General features: G+C 55.3%; 8 protein-coding genes across 8 annotated transcripts; 4 read left to right on the top strand and 4 right to left on the bottom strand.

Moving 5' to 3' along the window:
- Window positions 1-1,920: 1,920 nt before the first annotated feature.
- Window positions 1,921-3,136, top strand: EV422DRAFT_513151 (Nitroreductase-like protein). Its single transcript, XM_053069136.1, has 3 exons — window positions 1,921-2,537; window positions 2,626-2,777; window positions 2,865-3,136. The coding sequence occupies exons 1-3, from the start codon at window positions 2,066-2,068 to the stop codon at window positions 2,982-2,984; spliced, it is 744 nt and encodes a 247-aa protein (XP_052930483.1). The 5' UTR covers window positions 1,921-2,065; the 3' UTR covers window positions 2,985-3,136.
- Window positions 3,137-3,340: 204 nt separating this feature from the next.
- On the bottom strand, window positions 3,341-4,316 carry EV422DRAFT_563322 (uncharacterized protein; the record flags this gene model as incomplete). Its single annotated transcript, XM_053072053.1, has 4 exons — window positions 3,341-3,367; window positions 3,443-3,759; window positions 3,857-4,100; window positions 4,176-4,316. The coding sequence occupies 4 exons, from the start codon at window positions 4,314-4,316 to the stop codon at window positions 3,341-3,343; spliced, it is 729 nt and encodes a 242-aa protein (XP_052930484.1).
- Window positions 4,317-4,498: 182 nt separating this feature from the next.
- On the bottom strand, window positions 4,499-6,777 carry EV422DRAFT_33258 (DNA/pantothenate metabolism flavoprotein). The gene is made up of 6 exons (XM_053066363.1): window positions 6,608-6,777; window positions 6,412-6,485; window positions 5,660-6,349; window positions 5,232-5,569; window positions 4,859-5,158; window positions 4,499-4,794 (listed from the first exon to the last, which is right to left on the bottom strand). Coding segments are annotated over exons 1-6 (1,518 nt in total). The 5' UTR covers window positions 6,610-6,777; the 3' UTR covers window positions 4,499-4,680.
- Window positions 6,778-8,520: 1,743 nt separating this feature from the next.
- Window positions 8,521-10,171, top strand: EV422DRAFT_582900 (zinc-ribbon-domain-containing protein; the record flags this gene model as incomplete). Its single annotated transcript, XM_053073405.1, has 5 exons — window positions 8,521-8,928; window positions 9,005-9,127; window positions 9,201-9,328; window positions 9,412-9,748; window positions 9,863-10,171. Exons 2-5 carry the CDS (start codon window positions 9,011-9,013, stop codon window positions 10,169-10,171), a joined length of 891 nt encoding a protein of 296 aa, XP_052930486.1. The 5' UTR covers window positions 8,521-8,928; window positions 9,005-9,010.
- A 372-nt stretch (window positions 10,172-10,543) lies between these two features.
- Window positions 10,544-11,612, bottom strand: EV422DRAFT_513166 (nucleophile aminohydrolase). The gene is made up of 3 exons (XM_053069137.1): window positions 11,460-11,612; window positions 11,114-11,392; window positions 10,544-10,850 (listed from the first exon to the last, which is right to left on the bottom strand). Exons 1-3 carry the CDS (start codon window positions 11,463-11,465, stop codon window positions 10,551-10,553), a joined length of 585 nt encoding a protein of 194 aa, XP_052930487.1. The 5' UTR covers window positions 11,466-11,612; the 3' UTR covers window positions 10,544-10,550.
- A 180-nt stretch (window positions 11,613-11,792) lies between these two features.
- On the top strand, window positions 11,793-13,550 carry EV422DRAFT_513170 (HbrB-like-domain-containing protein). The gene is made up of 3 exons (XM_053069138.1): window positions 11,793-12,381; window positions 12,776-13,080; window positions 13,196-13,550. The coding sequence occupies exons 1-3, from the start codon at window positions 11,852-11,854 to the stop codon at window positions 13,501-13,503; spliced, it is 1,143 nt and encodes a 380-aa protein (XP_052930488.1). The 5' UTR covers window positions 11,793-11,851; the 3' UTR covers window positions 13,504-13,550.
- A 113-nt stretch (window positions 13,551-13,663) lies between these two features.
- On the bottom strand, window positions 13,664-18,585 carry EV422DRAFT_513176 (uncharacterized protein). Its single transcript, XM_053069139.1, has 19 exons — window positions 18,436-18,585; window positions 18,331-18,355; window positions 18,060-18,238; window positions 17,640-17,728; window positions 17,391-17,559; window positions 17,151-17,308; window positions 16,763-17,079; window positions 16,048-16,679; window positions 15,946-15,969; window positions 15,775-15,877; window positions 15,606-15,692; window positions 15,419-15,534; window positions 15,222-15,347; window positions 15,044-15,117; window positions 14,722-14,958; window positions 14,521-14,639; window positions 14,165-14,416; window positions 14,013-14,059; window positions 13,664-13,913 (listed from the first exon to the last, which is right to left on the bottom strand). The coding sequence occupies exons 1-19, from the start codon at window positions 18,484-18,486 to the stop codon at window positions 13,785-13,787; spliced, it is 2,934 nt and encodes a 977-aa protein (XP_052930489.1). The 5' UTR covers window positions 18,487-18,585; the 3' UTR covers window positions 13,664-13,784.
- Window positions 18,586-18,913: 328 nt separating this feature from the next.
- On the top strand, window positions 18,914-21,485 carry EV422DRAFT_513181 (uncharacterized protein). The gene is made up of 5 exons (XM_053069140.1): window positions 18,914-20,017; window positions 20,116-20,424; window positions 20,508-20,591; window positions 20,660-20,849; window positions 20,918-21,485. Exons 1-5 carry the CDS (start codon window positions 19,087-19,089, stop codon window positions 21,243-21,245), a joined length of 1,842 nt encoding a protein of 613 aa, XP_052930490.1. The 5' UTR covers window positions 18,914-19,086; the 3' UTR covers window positions 21,246-21,485.
- Window positions 21,486-21,528: the final 43 nt, after the last annotated feature.

Here is a 21,528-nt window from a genome sequence, read left to right on the forward strand (position 1 = left end):
ACGCTGTTCGAGGGTCTGAAGAGTCCCGTTCGCTTTGTCCAGATCCGTCTGTCGAGCGTTGATGGAGGATTCCAGTTCACTGACTCGGTCGCGCATATGGGCAACCTCCTTATCGGCCGTTTCTCTCAGATTTTCGGCGCGTGCCAGCATCTCGCGTAGACTTTGCTCATTGGCTGATTCTTCGGCGGGCTTTTGTGACGTCTCGGCATCCGCTGCTGCCCGTGCCTCGTCATTCAGAGATTTTTGGCTTTCCTCGCGAGCAGCGACAGACTCTGACAGTTGCTGGAACTTTTCCTTTGCAGCATCGCGCTCATCTTGCGCCCGCTTCAGCTGAGACGTAAGGTCGCGAATCTTCAATTTCAGATTGATCGACGACTCGTTGGTATTGAGGGAGTCATGCGATGGTGAGAATGCGGCGGAGAGGGTGTTGGAGTCCGGCAAGGGTGACGCTGGCGGCGTGTTGCTTTGCCGTTGCAGCGCGTGTTTCAGGCGATTGATTTCCTGCCAGGATCGAGAGTAGTAGAGGTGAGATTTGGTCGCGTCATCATGGAGCGAGATGCGGTGGTGCAGCGCCAATACCTCCTCTCGTTGCAGGAGTTTGCTTTGCAGGGCCACAAACATGTCCTGTTTTGTAGTTGATTCCAGCTCTTGAACCTCTTTGATTTCGCTGACTTGTCGGGATAGTCGGCCGATCTCGGCGGAAGATATCTTGAAGCAAAGCGAGAAGAGTAGGGATGAGTGAGTACATCGCACATAGAAACGCCCGAGAAGTCCTCCACGTCACCCAATAAACGATTCTTACATCTTGTTTTTCGCGCAATGACTTGAGATATGCATCAAACGCCTCCAGATCCGCGCTAGACGAGATCTTCTGCACTGGTGCGTTGGCGCTGATGACGGTCTCAATCTGCTGCAGCTTCCTCTGCAACGACTTGTAAACACGAGCGAGGTCCTGGAACTTGGCTTCGAATTTGCGCAGCCTCGCTAGCCGCTGTCCCATCTCGTTGACGTCCATGCTCAAGACCTGCTCGGGGGTCATGGATGACAGCGCTGGTTGTGATTGGTTGGCAAAAACGGTGCCGCCAGACCTTCCTGCACCTCCGCTCTGCCCTGGTGGTATGATGCTCGACGAGCGAGCACTCGAGTCTAGGGATGACCGTGGTTGTGGTTCGTCTGACGGCCCTTTGTCTTCTGAGAATCGTATCAGCTCCTCTGCTGGCGGTATTAAGGCCTGGTCCCTGAATCCATCGTCCGATAACCCATCGTCAAAGAAACTCGTGGCAGGTAGTTGGGTGGCCGTTGACGATCTTGCGAGGCTGCCTAGCGAGTCCATTCCTTGGTCTTTAATGGTCGTCTGGATGGTGCCAAGAGCATCACGGGAAGCCTGCAAGGCTTTGCTGAGGTTGGAGAACATCGTGGAGACCCTTATCGAGGAGTTCCTCTCGTGTGCGCCCACTGGCAGGCGGTCGCTGCTCCGTGGATTTCAGTATATAAGCCCTATCTATGCAATATGTGTACCTCCACAATCTCGCTGTCGTGGGAATGTGGTTACGCCTCAAATCTCGCCGATTGTGACAACTTGACCTTGATCGAGTCAACATGCGGCGGCGCGCCTCATTTGAACTTTGCGGATGGCTGGAAAAAAGAGATATTATACAGTCCCAACTCACGTGACTTTACTTAAACTGCCGTTGATGAAAACCCTGGGTACGCACCGAAATGCCAACAACGAACCAAATCCCTGGTAATGGCAAATGCGCCCCAAACACGAATTTGAAAGTCGCAACTCGCAAGTCCGAGACTCCGAGGCTTTTGACAAATGCGGCCTCACTGGGAGGGAAGAAGAGGCTCTTCCTGTGCGAACGACAATGATTTCAAGCTTGAGGGAGCTTCTCATTAGACCCATCCAATGCGAGCGATGTCAAAACGTTCTCCGAGTCCGGCTGAATTTCACATCAGCCAAACATGTCCCAAAGAGTTGGTCTGTTTGTCATACAAAACATACAAAACGTAAGGTGAAAGTGTTGTATCCCGCGCTCCACCCAGCATCTCGCACGCCAGCGTCATGGCCTCCCTCGCCTATAAAAGCAGCCTGCGCCTTTCTCCAGCCCCCCGCCACTTCTCTCCACTCGCCTCCTACCGTTCCCACAACCTTCACTTCAAACGCACTTACGCTTCCGCACCCACTCCCAACAAAAACATGTCCGCTCCAGCCACTGAATTCCTCGATGCCGTCGCATCCCGTCGTACCATTTACACTCTCTCAAAGGACAGCACCATCTCCGATGCACGCGTCGAGGAGATTGTGAAGCATGCGGTCAAGCACGTCCCCTCGTCCTTCAACTCGCAATCCTCCCGCACCGTTATTCTTTTCGCTGCTCACCACGACAAGCTGTGGGACATCACTAAGGAGATTCTGAAAACAATTGTCCCTGCTGAGGCTTTCCCCGCCACTGAGGCCAGGATCAACGGATTCAGGAACGCCCACGGCACTGTTCTGTTCTTCGAAGACAAGGATGACGTGAAGGCCATGCAGGGTAGGTGGAAGTGGACGAGCTAGCTCTCTGTCAATGTCCTCTCTGAGAGTTGACGAATTCAACCTTACGACGCGCTTTTTACTTTCAGACAAGTTCCCCACCTACCAAGATCGCTTCCCCATCTGGGCTCAACACACTTCTGGAATGCTTCAATTCGTCGTATGGGCCGCCCTTGAGAAGGAAGGCCTTGGAGCCAACCTTCAACATTATGCCCCGCTCATTGATGAGAGGGTCCGCTCTGTGAGTCATTGTAGCGTTTAATGTTGGCCTCCTCCGCTTGCCGAGGACCACGCCGCTTATCGATGTGTACTTTTTTGTCTTTCACAGGAATGGAATGTGCCCGTCACATGGGAACTTGTCGCTCAAATGCCCTTCGGAAAGCCCACCGCTCCTGCTGGCGAGAAGCAGTTCAAACCCCTTGACGAGAGGGTCAAGGTTTTCCACTGAGCCGCTTCCACACTACGAACGGACTATGTCACCCATCGGCTGTTAGTAGAATAGACAGACAATGGAGATACGGCGCAGGGACCTTTTCGCGGACTATATTTTCATAGTTCACTCATTATCTATAAACAATACCAAACGCATTGCTTCATACTACGAAACCTCTTCTCTTTGCAAATGGGTGATCGACCTCCTCAGGGTGGACTAACAGGCTTCCGGCCCTCGAACGAACACAGTGAAAGCATCAGTCCTTTACCGACGCCTTTGAGATCTGCACAAGAGAGGCACAGTTCGCAACGGAGCCTCTGGGCGTGAATGAAAAATAGAAACCAGCGAAGACCATGACATAAGAGCAATCCCTAGGAGAGAATGATCGGTCCCGACTTCTGATGCAGCGCGAGATCAGGCTTCAGAGGGTATATTATTCCAGATGTCCATAGATGCTTCTCTCATCACCGCACCCCAACCCCATCCCGCCACCACTCCGCCACCACCTTGCGCACCTGCCCCCCAACCATCTCATCTCCACCGACAACGTCCACACAAGCCGCACTGTACGGCGGGTGGATCTTCACCGCGCCTCTCAGGATGCTAATCACATTCGGATCCGCCTGATCCCCTGCGTGGATGTTGTTCCTGTGTAGATGAGCTACCAGGCTGCGTCGTGCGGTTTCAATGTCAGTGTCGGTGTTGGTGGGGCTTGCTGAGACTTGGCTTAGGAGCTTGGTGACTTGTAATTCGGTGAGTGGGGTGGGCCCACGGTCTGCGTATTGATCAGCTAGCGGAGAGAAGGGAGATGATGCGTGCGTTAACATCGCATGTTTGTCGCAGCAACAGATTGGGGGGAGAGAAAACGGGGAGGAGGGTCACTCCACCTTCGACACCGACGACGGCATGCCGCATGACGATAATGAGTGAGTAGTCATCCTCGGCAAAGTTTGAATGATGGTTCCCACTGTTTTCCGCTTGGCCTGTACTGCCGCTGATTCTTTCATCCTCCTGCTCTACGAAACCCAGCTCCTGGCCTCCTCTTCCACCGTCCTCCAGTTCCCCCAAGTCCATCCCAACCCCGCCAAGCTGATGATCTGCATGGTCACTGTCTTCAACTTTCTCCTTCACCTAGAAAGCGTATGAACAGTGTTCAGGTTCATCGCCTAACCAAATTGTGCAGAATGCAGAATGTCAACTTCTAACCTGCGCGAGAATGAGGGTCAGAGTCTCAGGATCGACGTTGAGCAGGTAGCCATGGAGGGAATCTGCCTGGTTTAGACGGAGGATGATGGGATGGTGGAGGTGGCGGGCAAGCGTTAGGAAGGATATGACTACCTCGGCCATGCGGTGGTGGCGCGGTGGGAAAGATTTCCACGTTTATCCCGGATTGATAGGCATTGCCAATGCCAGCTGATGCTTGGAAAGTGGGTTGAGGAAGGGCACTTTGCAAGACATTGGCGTCAGCTTTATCAGCTTCAAACAATAGGCCTATTCCTGCAATTTTCCCCGCTAAAACTCGTCAACAATGACAGAGCTCCAAAGCATTCTTCTTTGTGGAGAAAAGTGCTTCTTGGCGTAACACTCTTGTTGCGTGTGGGATTGGGTGCAAATTCGTCCAGCGTGTCAGCAGTGTTGGCAGTTGCTACCTTGACTGCCTTCTCCCGGATTGATAGGCATTGCCAATGCAACCTATTTGGCAGCTGATGCATCAAGGTGTTGCAAAGCTGTGAGCCTTGACCAGTCGATGCATTCTCCACCCTTCGAATGATACTCCAGCAATGCGCAGTGTCTGATGAGTTTGCACCCGCAACCGAGCATGTGACTTTTAATTTTCGGGAACATGTTAGCCTATCCGCTACGCTGGAGGTTGATATTTAATTTACTGCCCTAGTCTGCTCGTCAATCCACTCTCCATGCCGCTGCACAACCAACGGCACGATCCGGCTCTCAATCTCCACATGTGCGTCCAGTTCTGCCTGTGTGAGCGTGATCTCCGTCGTCGTCGTTTCTAATTGCTGCTCCGCCGAACTCGTCGATGCGGGTGTTTGTGATTGCCGCGCGTTGGCAGAGACGATCGAAACGGTCTTTTTGCGTGTTGCGAGGATGTTGCCGATGACGAGTTGGTGGTGGTAGGTCGCGAGGGCGCGGCGGGATTTGGAGTCGAGGATTGAGGGATCGGTTTCGAGCTGTGCGAAAGGAGTGAGTTGTACATGGGTCAATCCGGGGCATTCAGCTCCGCCTTCGCTCTGCCCAACTCACCTTAAAAGAGATAATAAACCCTTTCTCAGCCCACCGATCCACCAACGGAAAGATAATCTTCGGCACCTGGTCCAACTTTAGATTCAGCTCACCGCCACTGCTCTGAATCTTATGTTCCGCCAGCTTGCCAGCCGGCACAAAGAAATCCGACACGGCCGCAGCGAGGTAGTACATGGCGTTGTGGCGCAGGTGCCGCGACATGGAGGTCGTGAAGCGCCGGAGGAGAAAGAGGTAGTCTTCGACGGTTACGAAGGGCTCCATGATGAGGAGGTGGTCTTGTTTGGCGTGGTTGTAGTCGGAGAGGACGGTGCGCATGTGGTCGGTGTATTTGCTTTCGACTGGTGATTGTAAGGGAGATGGGGTTTGTTTGGAATGAGAATGAATCGTGCGGAAGCAGCGGGCAGTGTGCTTTTGCTGCTATTACTTACCGGTCAATGAACCGTCGGGCAAAACCTTCATGTAATCCAGAAAGCAGTTCGTAGTATGCGAATAATGCCGACTATACGGCTGCAAGGAGAACTGGCGATGCATAAAGATCACCGCATAACCCGCCTCAATGAAGTACTCCGCCGACGTCGCGCCCCGTGTGCCCGCACTGAAGTTATCGATGAACCGCACGGTGTTGCGCTCGAGCGGGACCGTGGTACCACCGGAGGTGACGAGAACGACGCGTCGGTTGGCCGCGGCGTGCAAAGCTACGAAGGCGTCGACGCGTTGGCCGGCTTCTTCGATGCCGGCTGGCGGTGGGGTCTCGCGAAAGAAGGACTCCCAGTCTTTCGATGCGGATGAGGAAGGTGGTGTTGTGCCGGTCGACGAAGGTTCATGTGGTGATGACGAACTACTGCCGTTGGTATCGCGTGACGGTGCCGTGTTTTGTTGAGACTGTCCATCAGACGGCGCCGCACCTGGGCCTGGTGGTGACGGATTTGCTTCCGACGGCGCAGTCGTATCCGAGAAGTGCGCCAGTTTGGGGGAGGCAATCAGATCCCTAACGAGGGCGGCAATCCGCTGTTCAACCAGCTGTTGGGTGGCTTCCACTTCATCCCCACCCATTACGCTGCTCGCTGAAGGTGGTGGGATATCCATAGAAATAAAGATCTGGATGCCGTGTTTCGTTGCTGAATCAAGATAATGTCAACATCGCAACAAACTGGATATGGGACACCATCGGCAGACTCACCAAGACGCTTTGCAAGGCGCTCATTCGGGTCGTCTCCACCCGTTGTAGCCAACAACGTCGTCGATGCCGCCGTCCTATCCTGAGGAGCGCAAAAGCCCGGTCAACATCTACACAGGCATTCTGACAATCTCAATAATCCCTCAAGCACCCCCGATCAAGCCGTAGTTGCAAGGTATCCTCCAATACCGTAACGTACATATCGCGTCGGCATGGCGACAGCCAACCCACTCAACTTTCCCATAGTATCCGGCGCCACCTCACCCTCCTCGCCCCTCCTGTGCGCCGGAACAGGCGTGTCCACTCCCGCCCACACAAAGAGAGCATCGTCCTTCATCCTGGTGATCTGGAAGTGCAGCGTCGTGCTTCCCTCGTTGTGCGTTTCGCTGGTCTGGTAGACTTGGAGATCAAAGGGCGGCGCTGGCGTTGCCGCTGAGGCCTGCTGCGGAACGGTAGGCGCTTCGTCGGGGGGTTGGAGCAGCGTTTGGGCCATGGTGGGTAATGTACCGAACTGGTCTGCAGAAGGCTGCTCTGAAAAAGAGGGGATTAAGTAGACTTTTTGGGAGGACCGAAATAAATGCCAATGCCTTGCCATACCTTTTCCCTTGGATGGAGACGCCAGTGGTTAGCCTGAGGGAGAGGCCACCTTTCAGGCATAAAAGGATGCGGGTTCTGGAATGGGAGCTGCGTCCCCCTCTTGAGAATTCGGGCGTCTCAAAGGCCAAGACAACAGGTGAGATTTTCGGAGACCTAACCTCATTTTTCCTACGTGTTGGACTAAGTGAGGTGACTCTACGTAACAGACAACTTCTCTATGATCTTGAATTACTCAGTGCCGCAAGTCCACCCCACTCTCCTTGCACTACCGTCGACAAGTCGTAAGCCGCCGAGTCATGTTTTAGGGTAGATAGTTCTATCACCCAGGTAATTACAATAGGATAGTAGGATAGACGCCATGGCTCGCGAGTACTTCACGTCTATGTGTGTGTGTGGGGTATGGGCTCGTCGGTAGTTTCCGTACAATCAGTCTCTACCCCTGCCCCAAAAATCCGCATGGAGATGGTTCTACATCACAGCTTCGACTCCTAACAAACGATCGAACACATGTGGCGGCAATCGCATATCTCCCACCCATATCCTTCGTTATGTTCGGTAGATGGATCAATTACAGGCAGGGTTGCGTATGTGAGGGAGACATTTCCAGGCGAGGGAGGCGAGGAGCGGAACGTGGGTGGGTGTTGGTGAGTCGGCGGGGTGAGTGAACTAGATCAGCTTCGGGAGTTTCTGGTCCTCGCCCGGCTGTGAGCGAAACAAATAGGTCCACGGTCAGTGGGTTGTTCCCAACACACACCAACATCCCCTCAAATCCCACGCTGTCCACCCTCAACTCTTCTTCTCTTTTCCGGAACCCTACTCCTATCCCCCAAAACTCACCACAACACCCTCCCTCCCCTGCAATTCCCTCGCCTTGGCGGCCTTGTTGGCGCGGTACCCGATATTGAAGAACATGCTGGCGGTGTTGAGCAGCAGTAAGGCGGAGGCGCCGATGAGGAAGCCGCCGACGGTTTTGTGCAGGATGTTGGCGGCGCGGGTTGACTTTTGCGGGTTCATTTTTTGCGGTATTGTGGATGGGAATGGGGACTTGGGGTTCCGTTGGAAAAGGCCACTGGGGGGAAAACTCGGGAAACGCGCGCAAGGTCCCAAGTTCAAGTGAGACCTGTGGGAAAGCGTCCTTCCTGGAAGTGGCTCGAGGAAGTCTCACGGACGGCACTTTGCAGCTTTATCAGCTTCAAACAACTATTACCCAAGTGACAACCAAGTTGGCATTACGTTCTCCCACGAGCAGGAACCCATTACCATTCTCGCTCAGTCCACCGCCCAAACCCATAGCTCATGGACTCCTCCAACACCCCACCAGCCGCTCACCACCAACGCCCACCCAACTTCGCCCCAGCAGCCATGTCCCACAACCCGCCACCGTCCCCACTAGCCTCCGTCGCAACCCCGCTCCCCTCCAACAACCCCTCCACCCACCCACCATTCCATTCCGCCGCCCCCTCGCACTCCGCAGTGCCACCAAACCAACCAACATTCTCTGATCTGGTGGATTCCGACGACGACGACGACGACGACGACTCGGTTCTGCGGACATCGGATGAGGAAGAAGACGAGGAGGAAGAGGATGGGGAGGATGGGGTCGAGCATGTGTCTTTCCAGGATGCACTTTCCCACAACGAATGGGATGACGTGTTTGAAGATTCGGATAGTTCCGACGACGATTTTGACGACGACGATGATGATGACGACGAGTCCGACGGGGACAGCGAAGACGGGCGGGTGCCGACTGGCGGGAGAGGGGACGAATTGAGCCTGCGGATTCCGGGGTCGTATCCTCCCGATGGCGCAGGTGGTGTGGATGGGGCGGAGACGGTGGCCAAGCAGCAGAGTTTGCGGAGGCAGATTGTGGGGATACAGGGGGATGAGGGGTTGAGTGCGCAGGAGAAGGCGAGGAAGATCCAGGTGTGTGGCCTACTGGCGGGACGTGGGAGGGCACATGTGCGTGCGAATCGCTCATTTGTTTTGCGGGACCGTTTAGCAACTGATGAGCGGGAACTATGCCAAGACGATGTACAGCAATACGCTGCCGATCCCGTCGCTGGAGGCTGGGATCGAGAGCTTGGGGCAGATCACCGACGAAGAGAAGATCAAGACTTGGCATGTAGGTGGCCAGAAAAGGAGAGCTTCCGCTTTTACATTCGATGAGAGCTGACCCCGCATGTCGTGCGACATAGGATTACGACGCCCAGATTTTGGGCTGCAAGCATTACCAGCGCGGGGCGAGGGTTCAGGCCCGATGCTGCGGGAAATGGTTCACCTGTCGGTTCTGCCATGACGAGGTTTCTGATCACAACATGAACCGGTACCGTAAACCCCACTCCTCCATTCACATCCGCCCATGTCACCAGCCGAGTTCAAAGTCTAACCCCACTCACCCTCACTCAGGCACCAAACAACAACAATGCTCTGCATGCACTGCCTCCACCCCCAACCCGCTTCCTCCACCTGCCTCCACTGCAGCACCCCGCTCGCATGCTACTACTGCCCGACCTGCAAACTCTGGGACGACGACGCCACGAAACACATCTACCACTGCGACGCGTGCGGGATCTGCCGCATTGGCCGCGGCCTAGGCCTCGACTACTTCCACTGCGAGAAATGCAACGCGTGCATGGCGATCGCGCTGCAGGGGAGGCATAGATGCATTGAGCGGAATTTGGAGTGTGATTGTCCGATCTGTGGGGAGTTTATGTTTACTAGTACTAGTACTGTTATCTTCATGGTATGTTGTTTCCCATTCTTCGCTGTCAAATGTCCTCGTGCTCCTTCACCCAGCAAACCCCCACCCCACAACGAACTGACAAATCACTAACCCTCCCTCCCTCGGTTTTACCAGCCCTGCGGCCACTGCATCCACCAAACCTGCCACTCAACCCACATTCAAACCTCCTACCAATGCCCGACCTGCCTCAAATCCCTCGCCGACATGACCCGCTACTTCTCCCGCATCGACGCCATGCTCGCCTCGCACACCATGCCCGCCGAGTACGCCGACCTCGTCTCGAACGTGTATTGCAATGACTGTGAGAGGAGGACGAGGGCGAGGTACCATTTTGTTTATCATAAGTGTGGAGGGTGTGGGGGGTATAATACGAAGGTTGTGGGGGTTGAGAGAGGAGGAGAGGGGGAGGAGGCGGGGGTGTGATTTGAGACGTGGGGAGGATGCAGGCGGGCGTCATGGCACCCACGACGATTGTACATATTATATGTGCGTCGGTCGGAATTCTCACGGCCACATTTCTTAAAGGGGTTCGTTTTGCACATATCGTTTATCCATCCACATTCAAATACACATTCTTTTTTTGGGTCTTGACATGTGTTTGTAGCACGTTCATTCGAGTACACCAACGTGATAGAAAAAGGAAACATTTTGCATATTTTGTTTTTTCTCTATATTACAAGATGTGCGCCTCAACCATCACGGAGATCCTTCAATACAATCCAGGGGGTCTCTCTCCCACCTCCTGCCGACCGCACTTGCCCCCCGCCCCCCCTCCCCCCCCCCCCCCCCCCCCCCCTCGGGCTCACAACTGAATCTCCCTAATCCCCTCCTTATCCACCACCTTGACCGTAAACTCCGGCATATTAGCAATAAAGCGGACCTTCAGCTCCTCAATGCACTTCCGCAACAGCGCCTTGGCCTCCTCCAGCGTCAGATCAGCCTTCCAATACCTGTCCATCGTGGACATGCAAAAGTACGACGCGTACCCGTGCGCCGCAAAGGGCAGCTTCACGGAGGATGCGAGGTAGTCGAGCCAGTAGAGTTCGGGAAGCTGCGTTTTGGGGTCGATGCCGGCGATTAGGACAAAGACGTTGTATGGGTTCTGTTGATTGGGAGAGAGTGGGGGTGAGTGTGTGGGCAAGTGAATTGATCCGTAGTTGGTTGATGGGCGGTTGTTGAACGAAGCAACACGACCATGCGGTGTCCCTCAACATATACTGCTTATTTCGCTCGCTGAATGTGTGCCTGTGGCGCGGAACTCGCTCCGCTCGCACTTCATTGCGTTCGTCCTCGCTGACGCTCGGTAATACAGTGGACGCGCTATCGTTGTCGGGCTCCCATCTCAAACCAAGGCTCAACACCTACCCTACTCCTGAGCGAATTGGCGAGTTCCCTCCTAGTAAAACTAGCCGTCGCCTGCGGGCTCAAAGGCACGCCATTGCGTATCCCATAGAGCTGAATATTTCTCTGAATGTATTCCGCGAACTGCACGGTATCGCCGGCCTCCCCCGAATACAGCATGAGGGTCTGTTTGTTGAGTTCCCTTGATTTGTCTTCACCGTGCTTCATGACGACGATGGAGCGGGCGGTGGTTCTGTCTGAGGCTGTGAGGACAAAGTCTTTGCCTACTATGCCGAAGAGGGCCTGGTGGGGAAATGGGAAAGTCAGATCGCAGACATGCATCTTGGGGCGGGACTGGCAGTCACCTTACCTCCATGGTTGCGTATCAACTCTTAGAGTGTCCGTAAGGGAACGAGGATGTTGCAGAAGGCGGGGACTGTATTAGCGTGCGATGGACTTTGGATAAGATGAGCGGTCGACCTTGCGATGTTATAAGGTTCTGGTTGGTGGGTTTGAAGGCTTGACCCAATGCGGAAGTCGAACTGGAAGTTTTCGCACGCGTCTACGAGCGAGAGGCCTTGCGAGGGCGAGAGCGGAAAAGTCCCTCTTGCGCGTGTTCTCATGTTGCTGTGTGAGTCAGAGGGGTTGCGCGTACTGTATATAACGCGTCGTTTCTCAAAGTGTTCTTTTTCCTGCGGGACATCCTTCCCTCTCGTTTTCGCCCCAAACACACCCCCTCACACTACAACACTCTTCTCCATCATGAACAGCCAACACCGCAAGCGCTCTCACAGCGCCGCAACAGTTGCAAACGCCGCATACCCCTCCTCCTCCTCCTCAACAGCCGCCGCCGCCGCCGCAGGCGCTCACAACCACCCAAACAACACCTACACACACCCCTACCACCACCACCACTCAGCCTCAAACTCAACCGTCTCCCTGCCCACAGGCACCGCCGTCCGCCGCGCTGGCTCACATACATCCGCCTCGTCAGTCATCATCAACAACAATAACAACACCCACAGCCCGAGCTCGTCGACGAGTGCCAACCACGTCGCGAACAAGTCTAGTTCCAATTTTTTGACTTCCGCGAAATATGGGGCTGGTGGGAATACCGCCCCCGGCGGTCACGCGTATGGTGCGGGGCAGCGGGATACATCGACGTCGGTTGTTGCGGCGGTTGATGACGCGACGAGGCAGCAGATGTGGGGCGCGTTGTGTGCAAGGGTCTTGCCGTTGTTTAGTGGGCAAGGGTTGAAAGGGCAGATGGAGGATCTGAATGATATCGTCAGGTGTGTTACTCAGACGGAAGGGGGTGCGAACGGAGGACGGGTATGGTCGGAGATGGAGAGGGAGGGAGAGGGGGGGAGGGAGGGAGGGCGATGAGAGATCGCAGCAATGGCTCGCTACATCGCGGAAAGGAAGTCGGGCGGCGGATGCATGACCCAAGTCGCTCGCTTTCGCTCACCACTCGCCGGTACCCCTCCTAGGACGTGCGGTTAGGGGGATCATTGCGCGAACGGTGCACTGGGAACTCGCTTTGCTCGCGCTCGCTCTGCGTTCGCCAGCCGGGTCTCCGTCAACCATCCCCTCCCACGAACCCACCCTCCCCCCCACCCTCCCCCGCTCCATCGCTCCACTCACCACCATCTAACCTCCCCTCCCTCTCCCCACCCCCCACCTTAGCGCCTGGCTCTCCCACTCCACGCCCACCACCTTCGACTTGGACCTCACCGACCTCTTCACACAAGGCCTCTCAACGCTCCCGGCAAAACTCGCAACAGTGACCGACGACGCCTTCATCACGCGCGTCGTCGAGGTGTGGACGTTCTATCTGGGCAACGTCGTGCCGTACGTGCAGGGCGTGTTTCTGCCCGTGCGCACGGTCTGGGCTGCGAGATCCGTGAGAGCCGCGCCGCCAGATGTGAGGACGTATGCGCTGGTCGGATTCAGGGACCAGATCTGTGTGCCCATTGCTGGGCGGTTGATGGGTAAGATGTCACATTTTTTTTTTTTCGTTTTGCGGTTTTCACATTCACATCTGGCGGACCATCCCATCTGACATTTGGCCCCCGCCCCCCCCGTGTGGATATTTGGATGGAACAGAAAGCTTCACCCGCCTGCTAACGGACATCGAAGCCGGGCGCAAAGTCAGCGAGACCGCGTCCCGGCTCATGCAGATGCTGTGTCTCATGGACAGTCTGCCGCACACCCCCGCCTCGTCCGCCTCCTCCTCTCATCTCCCCGCGTCCTCGGAACACCCAACAACCACCGCCCTCCTCGCCCGCTTCAAACAGTGCCTGACGGGCTCCGCCGCCGCAACGGCGACGGCCGGGAATCGGAATAGTATGGCGTTTTTCGTGTATGGCGGCGAGAAGGGACGCGCGGGCGCGGCGGGGACCGTTGAGGGGTGAGGACAAGTTCGGTTCCGAGGCCGGTCTAATATTTTTTTTTTGGGGAGGGGGGGGGGGGGGCGGGGGGTTTGCTTGAAAGGGGTATGGGACATGAACCTTTCTTTTTGGGGGTGGGTGGATGTGCGTGTATGTACTGTACGTATGTCTATGAAGTAACGGACAATGTCATGCACATTTTGGGACTGTTCGCGTTCGCATATATAAAGACATCTGATTTACACATCAGTCTCATCCGTCCAAAAAGCCCGAAACACCACCACCTACCAGCGCGCACTCCAAATCTACTCCCCCGCCGCACCAACACGGGCCCTCAACCACCGCAAATACCGCCCGAGCACAAGCCCGACATACGCCTCTTTCGCGCCCGGGAGGGAGATGCAGGAGAGTTCGGGGCGGGCCGTGGCTTTTATCTGTGAATAAGGCGAGATTGCGTTTACCGTGAGCGCGTGGGGTGGGGGGTTGGGGGGGGGGGGTGGGGGGGGGGGGGATGTGGGGGCGGGGATACTTACGAGGAGGTTGAGCATCTCGGGCGCCGTTCCGCGTCGTTTCAATGTAGCTTCAGAAAGGGAGCCCGAACGAAGCCAATGAGAATGGTTGAATAGTAAATACCCCTCACAGATGGGGATGATATAACATCCGCGTATGTGATTTCCAAACTCACCAATGCCAAACTCCAACACATCCACATTCCACAACACCGACACCACGCCAGTCTGATACCCACCATCCCGCGCCAGCATCTCGCGTTCCATTTGCAAGTTCTCGTCATCGTCATGTTCCCTGTCATCGTTCCCCGTCGAGTGGGACGACTCGGAGGGGAACAGTCTATCCAGAGCCTTCTCGACACACTCGAACGCGGTCAGCACGTTCAGGGTCGGGGAAAGTTGGGTGAGGGTTGCTGCTGCTAGGTGTTCTGGGGGGGGAGAAGATGGTGTGAGTTCAGTTCCAGTCTAGGCGGCCCAAAAAAAAAAGGGAGGAGAGGGGGGGGGGGGGGGATATTGGAAAACCCCGTTTTACCTCCACACATCTCGGCACACAATACCATCTTCGGCAACACGGCCGTTCCCCACAGATGCTCGATGGCGGGCATGTTACCGAAATCCATTGACAGGATCGCTAGGGCGTCCATATAACACCTTTCCCAAAAAAAACAAGTGTGCGTGTGAGATTTTAATACAATCTGAATGACCTGAACGACGGTGGGTGTGGTCTGCATACCCAAGGGCATCCCGCCACTCCGCGCTCACGCAACAACACTCTGCGATCCGGACCAGGTTCGTTGCTCTATCCAGTCGCACATCCACACGTTTCCCGCCATCATCACCATCATCCTCCGCATCAAGCAACCGCGCATAGACCCCCTTCACAAACACCACAAGATACGGCACAGCTTGCGCCGTGAGCTGGGACTGGGTGGGGATGGGTGTGCGCAGGGCGGGCAGGTGGGGTGTCAGACTAATCAGATATGAAAACAATCGTTGGTGGGTTAGACTTGTTAGGTGCGGGGCGTGAAAAGCGGAGGATGTTCCTTTTTCTTTACCTGGGAGGCAATGGACCGCTTCCACCGGTATTGTCCGTCAGATGGGCCCAGGGCCCGTGGAGTTCCATGCGTCTCTATAACGATTTCACCCCACATAAGCCAGTCAGTTTCATCCCACGGTCCACCGCATTGATATATCCCACGAAACGAAAAACGAAAAAGATAAACAAAAACTCACGACAACATCCACACCAGCGCCCGCTTGCAACCCAACCACCACCCCGCTCAAACACTGCAGGAACACGGTCAGCTGCGGTGGGGGCACGGCTTTGAGGATTATGGTTAGGAGGTGGCGGTGGGCTTCCTATCATATCATGACATATCATGGTGTTAGTGGGCGGGAGGCGGGGCGTGCAGAGGGAGAGAAAGACGTACATGCTGCGTCGCAATCCCCGGATTTCCCAACAAGGTCGCGAGGCGGAATATGGCCTCTTTCGTCGCGGCGAGTTTGGGCAGATCGGTGGCGAGGGATTGGAGGGTTTTTATGTCATCTGCGGAAGGATAGGAATGAGAAATCAGACATTCCAACTTCGAAAATGCAAATCCAACGGGAAAGTCGTACCTTCACCGACAGGCAAATGCGAGAACACGAGCACGCACGACGCGACCAGTTCAGCAAGCAGACACAACACACTTGCTCTATCCGGGTCTGGACAAAAAACCCCCATGTTCAAGATCAATCAACTCACACCCCAAAAAATCCAGAATGAGGACAAACAAGCAAAACGTACGAGCAAAAGCCGCATTCTGCGTCAACGTCAACAAATGCGTCGCCAGCGCTTTGATGTAGTCATACAGCCCGCCGCGACGGACGAGGATTATGAATATATGTTCCTGTCCACGAGAAGATAAGCCAACAAAAAAAACACAAATGTTTATCTGCAGAGGGGAAGAGGGCTTACCATGAACTGCAGGTCGGGTAAAAACTGCCACCCAGAAAAAACGAAAACAGAGTTAGTTCAACGTCCAACCTCCCACAACAAATTTTTTTTTCGAGTTTTTACCTTCTCCTTCCCCAATCCGGTAAACAAAACCTCAAGAAACCTTAAATCCGGCTGCTGGCCCGTCCCAGCATCATTCGCGTGCTCAAACACACCCGCGAGTTTCCAAAGCTCCACCGTCATTTGCATGTGCCTCAGTTCCGCGATCATACGTTCATCCATCACCTGGGGTGTTCCCAGTGGTAATCCGGCCAGGAGGTGGGGGATGATGGATAACAGTTGTTCTGTTAGGGTGTAATTCTGATTTTTGAGAGCGGTGCGGGCGTGGGAGTGGATGACGGGGAGGAGGTGGTGCGGCGGGATGGATAGGGTGGGGCTGAGGTAGAGGGATAGGTCTGGGGTGGATGGGAGGGTGGTGAGGAGGTGCATGCGGAGGTGGGCGGGTGTTGGTACGGTCGGGGGTTTAGTTGGTGGTGTAAGGTGGTGCGGTGTGTATGATGATGGGGGGACGATGCCGGTGGAGATGAAAGTTTCCCAGATGTCGGGGCGACTGACGCGATGGCAGAGGGATAAGGCTGTTTGTGGGATAGGGGGTAGGATGTACTTTTTGGAGGTGGCCCGGGTGAAGACGGCGGCGAGGGGTTGGGAAGTGGTGGGTGAGGTTTGGAGGTCGGTGATAATGGAGGAGGGGATATCTGCGGCGACAGCATTCCGTTAGTGATGGGGTTTTCGAGTGTTGGACGGGGAGACTCATGCGACTTAGTGCATATACACTCACCGAACGCATCCCCAGTCCCCAACGCAATACACGTCGCCAAACACGCTGCCTCGCTCTGACGTCCCGCGGCACGACACTCCTCCACGACCGCTTTTTTCATCTCCAGCGGGACCGCGCGTCGTCCAATCTCAGATAGGAAGAGGTCTTCGAGTTGAGGGATGTCGAAAGTTTTGGTCGTGCGGGATTTGGTGATGAATGCTAGTGCATCGCCTTCAGTGGTGATGGCGGTCTGTGTTGGTGGGGTATCGGGGGATTTGACGGTGACGGCGCCATGGCATGCTGTTACGTAGGGGTCGATCTCGGAAGGGGTGATTGTGCTGTGGGGAGAAGTAGGTTAGCATTTCCATTAGCAATGTGTAGGTGAATGTGCATGCAGGGCGGTGTGTACCAGTATGGGATGACTTGGTGGGCAGACGACATTTGATCGCAAAGTTCGCGCGAGGTACGGAATAAAGAGCCCGCCAGGTCAAACTCGTCCCGCGCGAAACGGTATGCGCCGGCTTCGTAGGATAATTGGCATGCGACGGCGCAATCGAGCGTGCATGCCTATATAGCAAGCAATGTAGATGTACGAGTCAGTTCCATAGTAAGTGGGTGGAAAGACATACTTTTCGAATGAAGCACCTACCTCTGGCCGTAACGATTCGATGGTCTTTTCCACAAATTCCGCATGCGTGGTAATCCGTGTGATGTCCATGCCGGCCTGATGACCTGCCGCCACAGTTCGGAGAAGATGGCGGCTAATAAGAACCAAAGGATCTCGGACAGGATGCGGATGCGCTGATGGATCCTGCTGACTGAAAAGGAAACGGGATTCAGGATTCAGAGGGACATTCGCAACACAGAGGGCAATGCAAATCGAGCGAACGGGACGTACGCATCCAAAGCCAGTAAAGTGTACGGCACTGCCTGTGCGGGGACGCATGTTTCAAGCTCTTGCAGGGTCAGATCGAGCGCAATGTAGATCTAATGCATTGTAAGGAAAAATTTTATTAAATGACTGAAAACATAGAAGATGATCCTAGAATACATTGCTGTATGCACTCCTCCCCTTCTAGCTCACTGAGGCTCGCTAAGCGCCATGGGCAAGGAGTATTGCGCCTTTGGCGCGAGGGAACTGGGTCCGGTCTCAACCACCGTCCACGACCCTCGGGCTCCCAACGCAAACCCTCCAGCCCCCAGCGCAAACGCTGGAGCAACCATCGCAAACCGCCCTTTGCCACCGCTGACACCATCCAGGCTATATAGTAATAGGTCCATGCTCCCCATTAAGCGCCTCTCCCCACTCGACAACTACCTTGGCAGCTATCCTGACGAGAGCGTCCTGTCGATCACTCAGCTCAATGACACCCGGCGTGCCGTCCGATGCAGTCGTGAGCAGCTCTACTGCGAATGAGGCTGCTGTATGGCCGTGCGGGCAGGTGAAGGACACATTCTCCAGCAGCGACGAGAGGTAGGAACAAGCTGCTTTTCGACCTGGGTGTCGATCGATTCGTTTTGCGCGGGTTTCAGTCAGTGCCCTGCCAATCCTCGTGACTGCGCCCATTCCTGGCGTTCTGTCGGTTTACCTTTGAGTCTCAAGTCCGCGATGATCTTGGAGGATGGGGTAGGAAAAGGACGGTTTAGTTTGACTTCGGTGAGACTTTTTGCGTGAACGAGGCGACCTTCTTCACCTCAGGAAGGGTGCTTGTGCCTGCCCGTGACAGCTTCAATAGGGTATCCATTCTTCTTTCCCTGGGCTGCCGTGCTCCCGTATCGTGCGTTCGCTTCGCAGTCTGTCCTTACTTCTTCTCTAACAGAGTAGCGTTTTCCCACGTTTCCATGCAGGTCTCGACGCAACGAACGCACCATGAAGTTGGGGGCCAACATGAGAACACGGATGAGATGGGTGACGACAGGAGAACACGCAAAGTGTCAAATTGGAGGTGCTTTGCGGCCTTCCCTTTTTTCTCGTGATGGGGCTCTTGGGGCTATTCGTGGCAGCAACCAGCCCAACAACCCACGCCTTTGTCCCTCTGGTTTTCCCTGGCAATAGCTGGCGCCTTTTTCCCCTTCCGGCTGCTCGCTGTTGATGCCTTGCGCGACGCCTCTTTCGCGGACAGGCGGCACAAGGCAACCCCCCCCCCCCCCCCTTCTCATACCCCATATGCCCTTTTTTTCCCATGTGAACACTCCCCTCCTCCTCCTTGGACAAAACATAAAAACATACATTGCTACTTCTTTCTTCACAGTTCAGACAATTGACAGAGAAAAAAAAGGACACTTTCCCACTTCACACCTACCCATTGCGCACACACTGAACACTTCCCCCTACCCGTAAACAAATGTCAGCAGACCACATGGCCAGGAGAGAAGGCCACCGTGCATACCAGCGTCCCGCCAAACGGAGCGGTGCCATGGAGGAGCTTGGCGAGGTCAAACGGCGGAAGCTGGACATGGATATCCGTACCACTCCAGAGACTGAGGAAGTGAAGGAGAAGTCGCTGGCAGCCGCACCATTATCACCTCCCGAAGCTCCATTACTGCAGGGCCTGGGCGACCCACCGGCACAACCCCCACGACCACCGACACAATCCCCACGACCACCGCCGACACAATCCCAACCACCACCACCACCACCGTCACCGCCAACACCAGCACCGCAGCCGGCAGAGGATAAGCCGATGGCAGCAGATACCCCTCCAGTCCCGTCCCCGACTCCAACCTCAGCCCAAGTCAGGTGGCGAGCGGAGCTACAGGCCTACGCGCAAACGCAAGCGCAAGCCTACCTACTCGCCGAAAAGCACTTTGAAAAAGCCAACGCGCAACGCCGGCTCCTCTTTGCCCAGCTCGACCCGGATAAGGTCCTCAAACCGCTACCTATACCCGCAGGCGCCCAGGAAGGGGGGGAACTGCACGACGAGGAAGGAAGGGATACCAACGGGAGGACGACGTCGGCAACAACAACAACCACCACCACATCATCATCCCCTGCGAAAAGCCCTGCGAAGAAAGCTCATGATACCCCGCGACCCGCCCCCCCACCGCCCGTGATACAGAGCCTGACGTACAGCGTCCATGCATCCGTCGCTGGGGATCCGGACGGGAAACCCTATCGGTGTGATGTGCCGACGTGTGATCGCAGGTTCAAGAAGCTGAACGGGTTAATCGCGCATCATCAGGCCGCGCATACGATTGGGGATGTGGATGCGGTGAAGCCGTTCAAATGCAATGTTGATGGGTGTACCAATGCGTATAAGAACTCAAATGGCCTTGGTGGGTGTTTGACTTTGGATCTGGGGACGGCGAAAGGGCGAAGGGCGAAGGGCCGCATGTGAAAAGCAGGCAACTCATTCCATCCTTTCCTCGCATAGCATATCACCTGGAAAACTGGCACGGCACAGGAGCAACTGCACCCAGCAAACCGACAAGCAAAGCACCCTCCACACATCCAAGCCTACAACTCGACAACGCAGAAGCAGCAGAACCCCCACCTGACCCAACAGCACAGCAGGACCTCTCCTTCGCAGATACCCCCGAACAGCCCGCCAAACAGACATCAAAGGCCAAAAAAGCGGAACAGAAGCTCAAAGCAGCTGCCGAGCGGGAGGAATCGCGGGATAGACTGTGGATGTGTCCGTACAAGGGGTGTGAGAAGATTTACAAGAATCTGAAGGGGCTGGGTACGTGCATGACACCTCTTTTGCTGTCGGCGATTGGGCGATGAAAGGGGCAATTTCCAACACGTGGGGGTCTCCCTTTCCAGCCTACCATCTCCAAAAAGGAAAAGCAACCGGCCACATGGTCCTCACCGAAACCGAGGGCGGACTAAACATCTACGTCTGCGCAAGTAAGCCCCCTCCCCCCCATACAGGTTCCTCCCTCCCCATCATCTCCCCACTAACTCCACCCCATTAGTACCAAACTGCACAAAAACCTACCGCACCCCACAATCCCTTATCGAGCACGTGGAAACCGCCCACGCAGACATGGACCCTGTCGTCATCCCCCCCGCCCCGGTTGGGGAGCAGATGGAGCCGACGGCGGTGGAGAAAGGCAGGATCGTGGAGTGTCCGAGTTGTATGCGGCCTTTCAAGAGTTTGAAGACGTAGGTTGCCGAAGATGCATTTTGGGGTGGCGTAGATGGGGTGGGGGACTGATGGTTTTTTGATTCAGGTTGAACGAACATACGGCGCTGATACATCACCACCGTGTACCGGACCTGCCCGTCGACACGGCCCTTTCGACTACCTACATTTCACAAGCACACCGAACACCGGGACTATCGCATCCACCACCCTCCCCAACCCCCACTGTGACCCCACACGCCACGAACCCGAACCCGACCACGAGGCCAACCAACGACAGTAGGAATCCCAAGATGGAACCCGACATCAACCCCATCTCCCCCTCCGTCTTCTCCCTCACCCCCGCACACCCGGACTTGGACTCGACGTTTCGCCGCGGAGGCGCGGTGGGGGTTTGGGGTGGCGTTGTTTCGTGAAATCGATGCATGATGGTTACATAGACAGACACATACCACTCTTTTTCTGATACGCACCTGTAACGCGATATACATGGTTCTGGCGCTGGTAGTTCTACGCGATATACATGGGCTGGCACTGAAGGATGTTCACCCTCGGTGCATGCGGTCAGGCATCGGTGGGTGGGAAGCGGGAATGACAAAGACGCGTCAAGAACCAGGGTGGTGTAGAACATTTCAAAATGCTTGCGGATGTCCGAGGCTGCTGCTGCAATTTCAGGCATCTGATCAACAACGATACGAC

This window comes from Fimicolochytrium jonesii, assembly GCF_025526975.1.
Source record: "Fimicolochytrium jonesii strain JEL569 chromosome Unknown EV422scaffold_1, whole genome shotgun sequence".
NCBI classification, from domain to species: domain Eukaryota; kingdom Fungi; phylum Chytridiomycota; class Chytridiomycetes; order Spizellomycetales; family Powellomycetaceae; genus Fimicolochytrium; species Fimicolochytrium jonesii.

Excerpts from the sequence above, each read along its gene's own strand:
- EV422DRAFT_513166 (XM_053069137.1), bottom strand. Across the intron at positions 10,851-11,113 it reads CCAATTCGCTCAGGAGTAGG|AACCCATACAACGTCTTTGT; the intron begins GTAGGTGTTGAG and ends CCCAATCAACAG.
- EV422DRAFT_513170 (XM_053069138.1), top strand. The coding sequence starts at position 11,852 with ATGAACAGCCAACACCGCAAGCGCTCTCACAGCGCCGCAACAGTTGCA. Across the intron at positions 12,382-12,775 it reads GATCTGAATGATATCGTCAG|CGCCTGGCTCTCCCACTCCA; the intron begins GTGTGTTACTCA and ends CCCCCACCTTAG. Across the intron at positions 13,081-13,195 it reads CATTGCTGGGCGGTTGATGG|AAAGCTTCACCCGCCTGCTA; the intron begins GTAAGATGTCAC and ends TGGATGGAACAG.
- EV422DRAFT_513181 (XM_053069140.1), top strand. The coding sequence starts at position 19,087 with ATGTCAGCAGACCACATGGCCAGGAGAGAAGGCCACCGTGCATACCAG. Across the intron at positions 20,018-20,115 it reads TAAGAACTCAAATGGCCTTG|CATATCACCTGGAAAACTGG; the intron begins GTGGGTGTTTGA and ends TTCCTCGCATAG. Across the intron at positions 20,850-20,917 it reads CCTTTCAAGAGTTTGAAGAC|GTTGAACGAACATACGGCGC; the intron begins GTAGGTTGCCGA and ends TTTTTGATTCAG.
- EV422DRAFT_33258 (XM_053066363.1), bottom strand. Across the intron at positions 5,159-5,231 it reads GGTTTATTATCTCTTTTAAG|CTCGAAACCGATCCCTCAAT; the intron begins GTGAGTTGGGCA and ends CCTTTCGCACAG. Across the intron at positions 4,795-4,858 it reads GGATTGACGAGCAGACTAGG|TCACATGCTCGGTTGCGGGT; the intron begins GCAGTAAATTAA and ends GAAAATTAAAAG.
- EV422DRAFT_513151 (XM_053069136.1), top strand. The coding sequence starts at position 2,066 with ATGGCCTCCCTCGCCTATAAAAGCAGCCTGCGCCTTTCTCCAGCCCCC. Across the intron at positions 2,538-2,625 it reads TGACGTGAAGGCCATGCAGG|ACAAGTTCCCCACCTACCAA; the intron begins GTAGGTGGAAGT and ends TTTTACTTTCAG. Across the intron at positions 2,778-2,864 it reads TTGATGAGAGGGTCCGCTCT|GAATGGAATGTGCCCGTCAC; the intron begins GTGAGTCATTGT and ends TGTCTTTCACAG.
- EV422DRAFT_513176 (XM_053069139.1), bottom strand. The coding sequence starts at position 18,486 with ATGGATACCCTATTGAAGCTGTCACGGGCAGGCACAAGCACCCTTCCT. Across the intron at positions 18,356-18,435 it reads GCACAAGCACCCTTCCTGAG|ATCATCGCGGACTTGAGACT; the intron begins GTGAAGAAGGTC and ends CCATCCTCCAAG. Across the intron at positions 15,878-15,945 it reads TACCCGACCTGCAGTTCATG|GAACATATATTCATAATCCT; the intron begins GTAAGCCCTCTT and ends TCTCGTGGACAG.